Source organism: Elephas maximus, chromosome 2 (genome assembly GCF_024166365.1).
Source record: "Elephas maximus indicus isolate mEleMax1 chromosome 2, mEleMax1 primary haplotype, whole genome shotgun sequence".
NCBI classification, from domain to species: Eukaryota; Metazoa; Chordata; class Mammalia; order Proboscidea; family Elephantidae; genus Elephas; species Elephas maximus.
In genome coordinates this window covers 85,701,744-85,713,799 of record NC_064820.1, presented here as the reverse complement: position 1 = coordinate 85,713,799, position 12,056 = coordinate 85,701,744, and the positions used below count along the sequence as shown (strand labels likewise).

The 12,056-nt window shown below is 40.0% G+C and overlaps 1 protein-coding gene across 3 annotated transcripts in view; it reads right to left on the bottom strand.

The window, feature by feature from the left end:
- Positions 1–12,000, bottom strand: part of MSH3 (mutS homolog 3) — a 217,899-nt gene extending 205,899 nt beyond the window's left edge. For all 3 annotated transcript variants that reach the window (XR_007514976.1, XM_049866717.1, XM_049866709.1), the window contains exons 1-3: positions 11,800–12,000; positions 7,082–7,202; positions 3,037–3,257 (exon numbers count right to left, since the gene is read on the bottom strand). Coding sequence is in view for 2 of the 3 variants with exons in the window: in XM_049866717.1 (XP_049722674.1) it covers positions 3,037–3,257; positions 7,082–7,202; positions 11,800–12,000 (543 nt within the window). In the remaining variant the exon portion in view is untranslated. The remainder of the gene's footprint in view (positions 1–3,036; positions 3,258–7,081; positions 7,203–11,799) is intronic.
- Positions 12,001–12,056: the final 56 nt, after the last annotated feature.

Below are 12,056 nucleotides of genomic sequence, written 5' to 3'. Positions count from 1 at the left end.
CAACCAAACCCGTTGCCATTGAGTTGATTCCAACTCCTAGGGACCCTATGGGAGAGAGTACAACTGTCCTGTAGGGTTTCCAGGGGTGGCTGGAGGATTTGAACTACTGACTTTTGGTTAGCAGCCGAGCTCTTAACCACTATGCCACCAGCCCTCCTCTTGCACTAAAGTAAGGCTAAGTAAGAATCAGATGCATCTGTCCTACTTACCTACAAATTCAACTGAAACACACAGGAATTAATCTCATTAATAACCTAGGGACTGCCTATAATTCCAATTCACAGCTTAAAGCACATTGCTTATTGTTAGACTCAACTTTGACCAAAGGTAAAATGAGCCAACTTTATAGGCTATATCCAATACAGGTATCACTGCCTACATCTAAAAATTTACCAAGCTACCTCTGGAACTAAAAATATGATCTAAAAGACTAGTGACCAGCAGAGGAAGAGAGAAAGAGAACTGTCTTTATGGCCCAGGGAGGGGAGCCCTAGACCAAGAGAAAACCCAGGAACACGTACTTTGCAGTTGCTAAATGTCTTAAAAAGTCAGTAAGGGCACTAACTTTTTAAAAGATTCAATGTATATACAGCCTGGCAAACTCCAAACATCAGCAATGAGACGGTAAGTCATGGAGAATTGTGGCAGAGAAACGTGAGTCAAAGTACACCAGCTTTGAGAACACATTTGCATTTAATTTTTGATGTATTTTCTATTAAGCACTCATGTCTTCTGCAAAAAATTTAGGAATACTATATATTGTAAAATTTAATCAATACTTTAAAAAAACACACTTCCTAGAAAAAAAGTTTTTACTTAATACCTTATTCATCCATATGTGGGTGGACAGAAAGCATCCAGAAAAAAGTTTTATCCATATAGGATGCTAACAAGTAAGTCAATCTGACTACTTAAATATTAAGCAATATTTAAAAAAAAAAAAACATTCGGGTGGAAATACTTCTCAGATATTTTGTATTTTTTCATATGCCCAGACACAGAGAGGCTGAACTCACTGTTAACTTTGCTTTACAATTCAGGGTGATCACAATAATAAAATGGCAATTTCAGTACCTATCAAGACTTGTACGGTTGCTGACCCCCTCAATAATGATCTGGGCACTTTATACTCATTTGACAGGTTTTTACCATTCATCTGTCTCTTTCTATGCCATCAGTCAACTATCACTTTGTAATAATGTCCATGAACTGCTTCTAGGTGTCCCTTCTAACCGGTTACTTCCAGTTTGCTGTGACTTAGAAATGTCAAGTCGGTTATTTTATCTATAAAGCAACAGTGAGGCCCTGGAGTAAATTCTCCAATTAGTAAAGTGAGCTTTAATAGACATACTTTATGACCTCTATACTTTATGAAAACTACACTCAGGTGAATTGCTTCTAAGTATTAAAAGAAATTAAAAAAGAAAATAAACTGCAGTGGTTAAGAGCTTGGCTATAACCCAAAGGTTAGCAGTTCAAATCCACCAGCCACTCCTTGGAAACCCTACGGGGCAGTTCTACTCTGTCCTATAGGGTTGCTAGGAGTCTGAATCGACTTAACGGCAACAGGTTTTATACTTTATGATCACTACACTCAGATGAATTGCTTCTAAGTATTAAAATAAATAAATAAATAAAACTCAGTGCCGTCAAAAAGATACTCAAAAGAAAATAAAAAAACCTTTTTTTTGTCCTGATACTCTAAGGTTAAGTAAGTCAACCCACTTTTAGTCTGGCTGAAGGTTGTGGTGAGGGGAATTAGGGGAGCTCATGGATCTGGACTTCACGGGGAAAAAAAAAAGAGGAGCGTGAAATTCTGAAAACTATATAAAATTTTGTTGATCTGAGAACATTTTTCTAAGGAAAGATGACACAGCTTTCATCAGAATCTTGATGACTCAAAAAGTATATAAAGAACAATTTCTCTAATTCAATGGTTCTCAACTATGGCTAGAGATTAAAACGGAAGCTTTAAAAAAAAATTCACGCCCCCCAAAAAGAAAAAAAAAAAACCCATGCCCAATTCTCAGTAAACAAATTTTTTTAAGTTTCTCCAGGTGATTATAATTTAAAGCTTGAGTTGAGAATCACGACTCTGAACTATAGACTTCAATGATGGAGCCAGAGCTACGTCCCTGATTTTGAAAACAATGAAAAAAATTGGAGTCACAAAACAGACATCGGAAAAGAGCCAGTATTCATTTGGTTTACTTTACATGGATTCTTCTCTCAACTGAGAACCAAAAAACACCTATAAAATTGCCTACCATGATTTTTCATACAAATCATGGAAACTGGAATGACTACACAGAACTATCCTTCCTAACAGATGGATCCTGATCAAAAGGAGGAAAAACTATGGAACAGAGTTTCAAATTCTTATGGAAACCAGACTTACTGGACCAACTGAGACTACTGGTCTGAGAACTGCCACATCTATTGCCCTGAAATAACTGTTAAACCATGAACTGAAACTATCCCCTGAAGGCATCTTTAAACTAAACAACAGTTTTGTTCAACTAATAGAGAACATTTGCCTTGAACATTGAGCTCTTCTAAAGAATCGTCTATATGAGATCAAATTGACAACAATAACTCTAAAGCACAGAGGAAAAGTTTAGGGGCCAGTAGTCTAAGTTAATGGTGGTAAAACAGTACAGATAGAGATGGCAAGAATGGTGACACAATACGAAGAATGTAACTCATGTCACTGAAGTGTATGTGTAGAAATTGTTGAATGGGTGTATTTTTGTGTGTCTGTATACTTTCACCAAAAATTAAATTAAAAAAAAGAAGAAACTTTCCTTTTATTACCAAAAAAGAATCCCCCGTTTCCCCAAACCAATGGCTCCTAATCCAAGCTGTATGTCAGAATCATCCGGGAGGTTTTCACTTTGTTCTTATTTTGGTTTAACACAAATTCCAGTGTACCCCTCCCCAATACAGAGTGAATCAGAATCTCCAGGTATTAAAAAAATAAGTAAAAAAAAGCTCCCTCGGCCAGCTCAGATGAACATCTACATAGCAGTTACATACCTTTTGATGAATTTGTGTTTTCGAATCTTCAGAAGAAGCTGCATTCTTTGCACGTAGAAGACTGATATCATCAAAATCAGTACATTTTGGCAAAACTGCAAATCTCTCCTGAAGAGGCTCTGTCGGGGGTCTATTTTGAAGAGGAGCGGAATCGCAGCAGAAGGCTTTCAATTTTTCCAGAGACTTTGAAACTGTTCTGGTCCTCAGACACTTCTTTGGCTCTTAGTTAGCAAATCAGAAGAAAATACAACAGTAGTATTTTGGTCTCAATATGTCAATTCATAAGCAGAACAAAAAATTTTTAAAGGAGGAAATTCACACTAAAGAAATAACTTATGATATAACGAAAAAATAAAGAAACATTGGGTTCAGGGTAAAGATCACATTTTGAAACATACATCTTATTTCACTGGCTCCTGAAACCCCATTGAAACTACAGTGAGGTTTTGCCTTTTTTTTTTTTTTGGCATAAACCTGTAAGAACAGAAAGAAAAGGACCGATGATAACCGCAAATGAAATATTTGAAGCTAGAAGGAAAATAACAAGTTTAACAGAACTCAAGGTGACCCCGCGTGTTACAGAGGACAACTGCTCCGTACGGTTTTCTAGCCCTCCTGGTGCATATGCTTCAGCACGTGGCTGCCAACCAAGCGGCTGGCGATTCAAACCCTCCCAGCAGCTCCACAGGAGAAAGACCTGGCAATCTACTTCCTTAAAGATTACAGCCAAGAAAACGCTATGGGCAAGAAACCTCTACTCCGTCACATGGGGCCACTCTGAGTTAACATTGACTTGATGACACCTAACAACAACAATCTTTACAGAAGCAGATCACTAGGTGCTTCTGGATGTGTTCGAACAGCCAACCTTCAGGTTAGTAGGCAAGAGCGAACAGTGAAGAAAACCAAGAACCAATCCCATTTATAACACAGAATCCTCAAAGGGCTCAGGAATTAGGGCACCAGTAGCTCTGGGAATAGAGTAAAAGGGGGTTCTAAAAAAAAGATTTGTTGAATGCAATTTGATTTTCACTCTATGCTCAAGGGTCACTGTTCCTTCTCTACTTCAACAGAAGATTAGAATTTCTTCTCTGTTTACTGTGACTTCTCTCATCCTAAATACATATATTTGAATCTCTTTTAAAATGCACTTCTAGCTTATTTATTATTATTCCTCTGGCTTTCAAAACATATACTTGATTCACTTTTCAACTGTATAGACGTTTCCTTCTGAGTGTAAGAGCTTTCTTCCCTGCGGATCCCAGCTATGAAAAGGAAATTTAGCTCAGGTAAACTGAAGGGTTAAGAACGAGGTGGACCCATAGAATGGAATATTATTGAGCAATAAAAAGAAATGAAGCACTGATACATACTACAACATGGATGATCTTTGAAAATACGAAGCTAAATGAAAGAAGCCAGACACAAATGGCCACATACTGTAGGATTCCATTTATATGGAATGTTCAGAATAAGCAAATCCATAGAAACAAGAAGTAGATTAGTAGTTGCCTAGGTGAGGGGGAAAGTGTGGAGTGACTGCTAATGGGTATGGGGTGTCTTTGGAGGTGATGGAAGCATTCTAATATTGTGGTGGTCACTGCACAGCTCTGTGAATATGCTAAAAACCACTGAATTGTACATTTTTTAAATGGGTCAATTGTATGACATGTGAATTATCAATAAATTTCAGTAAACCAAAAACAACCAAACCCATTGCTGTCCAGTAGATTACAACTCACAGCAACCCTACAGGATGGAGTAGAACTGCCCCATAGGGTTTCCAAGGAGCACCTGGTGGATTCGAACTGCCAACCTTTTGGTTAGCAGCAGTAGCACTTAACCACTACGCCACCAGGGTTTCCAAATTTCAGTAAAGCTGTTACTAAAAAAAAAAAAAAAGGAACTAAAATAGAGCATTCACCCAGCTTCTAGCTGGTGGATGCTCTCCTCAGTTCTTCCTGAATGCCACTTTTAACAAATGGCAAAGATCTTGTTTCAAAAATTCAAGTCTGTAGTCTTATTTCCACAACTTTCAATGTCAGCTCTCCTGTGTGACCTTGATTAAGTTACTGTTCTAACCCACAGTTCTCCTCATCTATCACCCATGTCTTCCTCTGTAAAACGAGGAAAACAACAGCTCCTGAGAAGAATAAATGAGCTACGTAAAGCCTCTAGAACAATGACTAGCAAATAACGATGGTCATTAACTGCTCATAGAATTTACTGAAAAATTAAGCAGATATGTCTGTCCAGGAGTAATGAAGGAAAGAAAGGTAGCTAGTTCCAGAAAATGCAACATTAAAACATGGCAAATTCTGTCCACAAACCATGTTCTTCCTTTCATACTTGCTTCAGAAAGGAGGAAGAAAGCAGTATTATCGCATTAATCTTCTTCCGTAGCCATACATTTCCACTTCTGTAGTTATTTTCTACTAAGGCTTTCAAGTTGACATTTGTAATGGACTGGATTGTGTCCTTGAAAAATATGTGTCACCTTGGTCAGGCCATGTGTAGTTGTCCTCCATTTTGTGATTTTCCAATGTGTTATAAATTATAATCTCTGCCTGTGGTTAAAAGGATTAGGGTGGGATGTAACACTCTTGCTCAGGTCACATCCCTGATCCAAGGTGAAGGAAGTTTCCCTGAGGTGTGGCCTGTACCACCTTTTATCTTACAAGAGATAAAAGGAAAGGGAAGCAAGCAGAGAGCTGGGGACCTCATACCACCAAGAAAGCAGAGCATGTCCTTTGGACCTGAGGTTCCTGCTCTGAGATGCTCCCAGGCCAAGGGAAGACTGATGCATCACAAGGACCTTCCTTTAGAGCAGACAGAGAGAAAGCCTTCCCCTGGAGCTGATACCCTGAATTTGGACTTCCAGCCTACTGGACTGTGAGAGAATAAATTTCTCTTTGTTAAAGTCGTCCACTTGGGGTATTTCTGTTATAGTGGCACTATATGACTAAGACAGAATTAAGTCCAAATTTTGCCTTTTGAAAAAGCATAGATTTTTCACATACTTAATTCACTGAGACTTTTTTTTCTTTGCTTTTGTCTCATTCTCTACCTAATTTCCAGGGGAAAATGAAGAAAGAAAAATTTCCTGTCTTCCTTTATCACAAATTCTCTGAGGCCAAAAACTACAAGGAAAATCCACTCACCAACTATACTCAAACACATCTGTACCCAACACCGCCGTTAGACATCCAGGAGCCCAAAAATGCTGTTTTTATCCAACACCCTTTAGCATATAGGAAGGGCAGCTCCATGCAAAAAAGGACAGGGGAGATCTACATGTCCTGACGTTGAAAATTTTTCAAAATGTTCTGTTAAGCGGGAAAAGATAGCTGCAAATCAGTATATATGTAGTGTGTTACTATTCTGTAAAATAAATCAATACTTATTAATTTGTGTTTCTATACGTACATACATATATGCACATATAGATACAAAACCCATTGCCACTGAGTCGATTCCAACTCACAGCGACCCTATAGGACAGAGAACTGCCCCATAGTTTCCAAGGAGCACCTGGTAGATTCAAACTGCCGACCTTTTGATTAGCAGCCTTAGCTCTTAACCACTATGCCACCAGGGTTTGAGTTAGAATTGACTCGATGGCAACAGGCTTGGTTTTCTTTGGTTTCAATAGAAAAAATCTGGGAGAATATACAATGCTCCAAAAAATTACAGTAGGCATTAATGAAGGGAGGGATTACAGAGGTCTTTCATTGTCTACCTTCTACATTTCTGTATTATTTGAAATTTTTATAACAAAAATGTTTTACTAATAAAATCAGGAAAAAATTGACTAGAGGGAATAAAAGAGAGCTGGAAGAATGAGAGCCCAGTTCAGAACTCCAGCTCTATGCCCACCCACACCACCACCACTTAGCTAGGGACAACTCTGCTCAGGCACAATGGGAACCTTTCTCCATGAAGGAAGAAGATACACGTCTCCAATAGCCTCTTCTGCTCTCTGGAGAATGTAACAATATCAGAGCCATGACTGGTAAGAATAAAGAATCACCGCCCCAGAACTCACCAGAGTTCCCAGGCATTACCAAATCACTTCCTCCTTCTTTTTTTTGGACTTTCTTTGTCCTCTTTTTAACAGGTCCATCATTCTCCAGTGCTCTCTTTTCACTTCTGTCAACTTCTGTGGCCTGTATCACAGAAAATAATGGTTACAAAATAATAAAGGTTATAAAATAATTTATCATCTCTACTCTCGACACTCAATTTGAAGTATTTTAAACATTATTTCTGAATTACAGCAAGGTTCTTACCATCTACCCTTCATAGAATCATGCACTCTTGGCTCTGGAAAAGCCTATGGGTGAACTGTTTCTACAATCACCAAAGACAAGATGCAGACTGACAGGCAGGAGCTTCAGCACTTCAACTCTGCCTAGAATTAACTGGAACTAAAGCAGCTGCCTTTCTTGACTCAATCAGCCTTCATCTATCTCAAATTGTAAAATTGAAATCACCCTACTCAAATATTTTAAATGAAATACCTTTAAGAAATAACTAATACCTATTTAGAAAAAGCAATATTAGAAAGGAAAGATAATAATTAAAAAAAAGGCCCATTTTGGAAATATTCATATGACTTAACTGTTTCATGTTTACAAATGGTTTATGCACAGCACTAAAGATGCCATAAGATTATGAGATATTTGTTGGCAGGACACCTGCCAAAAACTGGCTTAAGTCCTTCAAAACTCTCTACATGGTGGGTGCAAAGAGAATCTTGTTAAACTCCTGAAAATGTAAATCACCCCAAATAAAGAAACATTGGGGGGAACAAGCACTTTAGGGAAGAAAAATAGTGAAGGAAACAAGATTTTGAAGCAGCCAAGCTGTCATCCCCATTAAGCCTTGGTAGGTGACTAAAAGCCAGTCTATCAGCCCCTTCCACAACTTGGGTTCAAGAAATACTGAAGGGTAAGGGCTCAACCTTCAGCTTTGTTCCGGGTAAAGCAGCTCCATTAAAGGGTGGCAAGCAACAGAGAGAGCCCAATGACTAACGATTTGCATCTGTAACATGTTAAAGTACCATGTTAAGGCCCCACGCATCTTTCAGTGTGTCATACTGTGGGGGCTTATGTGTTGTTGTAATGCTGGAAGCTATACCACCGATATTCAAATACCAGCAAGGTCACCCATGGTGGACAGGTTTCAGCTGAGCTTCCACACCAAGACAGACTAGGAAGAAGGACCCAGCAGTCTACTTCTGAAAAGAATTAGCCAGTGAAAACCTTACAAATAGCAGCAGAACATTCTCTGATACAGCACCAGAAGATGAGCCCCCAGGTTAGAAAGCCCTCAAAAGATGACTGGGGAAGAGCTGCCTCCTCAAAGTAGAGTCAGCCTTAATGATGTGGATGGAGTCAAGTTTTCGAGATCTTCATCTGCTAAAGTGGCATGACTCAAAATGAGAAGAAACAGCTGTGAACATCCATTAATAATCATAACCTGCATGTACGAAGTATGAACCTAGGAAAACTGGAAATCGTCAAAAATGAAATGGAACACATAAACATCAATATCCTAGGCATTAGTGATCTGAAATGGACAGTTACTGGTCATTCTGAATTGCACAATCATATGGTCTACTATGCCGGGAACAACAACTTGAAGAGGAATGGTGTTGCATTCATCGTCAAAAAGAACATTTCAAGATCTATCCTGAAGTACAACACTGTTAGTGATAGGATAATATCCATACGTTTACAAGGAAGACCAGTTAATATGACTATTATTCAAATTTACACACTAACCACGAAGGCGAAAGATGAAGAAATTGAAGATTTTTACCAACTTCTGCAGTCTGAAATTGATCGAACATGTAATCAGGATGCCCTGATAATTACAAAGACGGGGAGAAAGAAAAGACCTAAAAGGATGTCAGAAGACACTCTGAAACTTGCTCTTGAACGTCAAATAGCTAAAGCAAAAAGAAAAAATGATGAGGTAAAAGAGGTGAACTGAAGATTTCAAAGGGCAGTTTGAGAAGGCAAAGTATTATGAGGACAGGTTAAGCTGAAGAAAAAATTCAAGCCTCGAGTTGCAATACTGAAGGATTCTACGGCCAAAATACTAAACGACACAGGAACAATCAAAAATAAGATGGAAGGAATACACAGAGTCGCTATACTAGAAAGAACCGGTTGACGTTCAGCCATTTCAGGATGTACCGTATGATCAGGAACTGATGGTACTGAAAGAAGTCCAAGCTGCACTGAAGGCACTGGCAAAATACAAAGCTCCAGAAATTGATGGAATGCCAATTGAAATGTTTCCACAAACGGATGCAGAGCTGGAAGTGTTCACTGGTCTATGCCAAGATATTTGGAAGAGAGCTACCTGGCCAACCAACTCGAAGAGATCCATATTTACGCCTACCCCCAAGAAAGGTGATCCAACCGAATGCGGAAATTATCAAACAATATTATTAATATCAAATGCAGGCAAAATTTTACTGAAGATCATTCAAAAGCAGCTACAGCAGTATATCCACAGGGAACTGCCAGAAACTCAAGCCAGATTTAGGAGAGGACAAGGTCCCAGGGATATCATTCCTGATGTCAGATGGATCCTGGCTAAAAACAGAGAATACCATAACAATGTTTACCTTTGTTTTATTGACTATGCTAAGGCATCTGACTGTGTGGATCATAACAAATTATGGATAACATTTCAGAAAATGGGAATTACAGAACACTTAATTGTGCTCATGAGGAATCTGTACATGGATCAAGAGGCAGTCATTTGAACAGAACAAGGGGATACTACATGGTTTAATGTCAGGAAAGGTGTAAGTCAGGAAAGGCTATATCCTTTCACCATACCTATTCAATCTGGATGCTGAGCAAATAATCTGAAAAGCTAGACTATATGAAGAAGAATGGGCATCAGGATTGGGGGAAGACTCATTATCAACCTTTGTTATGCAGATGACACAACCTTGCTTGCTGAAAGTGAAGAGGACTGGAAGCACTTACTGATGAAGATCAAAGACCACAGCCTTCAGTATGGATTATGCCTCAACATAAAACAAAAATTCTCACAACTGGACCAATAAGCAACATCATGATAAACAGAGAAAAGACTGAGGTTGTCAAGGATTTCATTTTACTTGGATCCACAATCAACACCCATGGAAGCAGCAATCAAGAAATCAAAAGATGCATTGCATTGGGCAAATCGGCTGCAAAGACATTTTTAAAATGTTGAAAAGCAAAGATGTCACCTTGAGGACTAAAGTGTGCCTGACCCAAGCCATGGTGTTTTCAATTACGTCATATGCATGCGAAGGCTGGACAATGAATAAGGAAGACTAAAGAAGAAACAATGCCTCTGAATTGTGGTGTTGGCAAAGAATACTGAATATAACATGGACTGCCAAAAGAATGAACAAACCCATCTTGGACGAAGTATAACCAGAATGCTCCTTAGAAGAAAGGATGACGAGACTACATCCCACATACTCTGGACATGTTATCAGGAGGGATCAGTCCCTAGAGAAGGACATCATGCTTGGTAAAATAGGGGGCCAGTGAAAAAGAGGAAGACCCTCAACGAGATGGACTGACACAGTAGCTGCAACAATGGGCTCAAACACAGCAACAATTGTGAGGATGGCGCAGAACTGGGCAGTGTTTCATTTTGTTGTGCATAGCATCCCTAAGAGTAAGAACCAACTCCACGGCACCTAACAACAACCATGTTAAGAAACTTTATCCACTCAAGCTGCATATGAGACTTTACAACTACAAGGGATGTAGCCACTGGACAACTGACTACACATTATGAATGCTTTTAACTGTAGTCACTTTACATACTGAGCAATGATGTTGCAACTTCAAAATCTAGAAACTTTCTGGAGCCTTTGAGGCCATACGACCCCGGAAATTATTACCCTGAGGACATCTTTAAACCTTGAATGAAACTATCCTCTTTGAAGCAAATAATAGTTTAGCCTAAATAGAAAAGACACCTGCATTAAACATTACACTCTTTTAAGAAATTATCTATATGTGATCAAATTCACAACAATTCGAAAACATAAATGAGAAGCTTACAGGGGCAGTGAGTTTGCGCTAAAGGTGGTGAAACAGTTTAAAAAAGGTTGTTAAGAAAGATGGCTCAACCTACAGAGTGCAAACAATGTCACTGAATTGTACATATAGAAATTCTGGACGCGATGTATGTTTTGTTGTGTGTATTTTCACCAAACATTTTTTTTAAAACCTAGAAACTTAACATTTATATGTCTTTGGGTAGGTGATTAGAAGAAAACAGATTACTTTTCTTCTAATCACCTACCCAAACACATACACTGTAACAGACATAAAGCTCCTCTTCAAGCCCCAATCCATTAAAAAAAAGGAGGGAGGATGGAGATTAAAAGATGTATCCCCTGTCCACAGGTCCCCTACCCTCATCAAAATGGGAGTCAAGAGCCCTGAGTTCCTGTCTCAGCTTTGCCGTTAAGAACCTGGGTGACTTTGGCTACAAGTCTATTCACTCAGATGGGAACTAAAAACTCTGAACCACAACCAGGATGTAGCCTTGCTTGTGTTTCCCACCGTCTCCTTCCCCGGCTCCGCCCCCTTCTCGTCTGGTTCCATCATCTCACGGATTCTCACGCATAGTCCCCGCCCTCTCCCGCCCGGTCCCTCAGGCCCCGCCTCCGCCCCAACTTGACCCGCCCCCTCTGGCCGACAGCCCCGCCCCCTCCTCGACCGAACCCACCACGTGAGGAGGCAACTGAGGCGGGAAAGTGGACGCTGGGGGCGCTGCGGAGTCAGGGTCCGCCTTCTCGGCTGCATCCGCACGGGAGGACGTGGACTTCAGGTCTCCCGTAGACCGGAAGAATCTGCTCAAAACCGCCTGCCTTGCAGGGGCTGGGCCGGCGGCACCAGCGCCACCTGAGGCAGGCTTCCGGCGCGGCATCACAGGGCCAGGACGGCAGCCCAGGGACAGGGCCTCCCCGGGACTGCGAGCTCGCA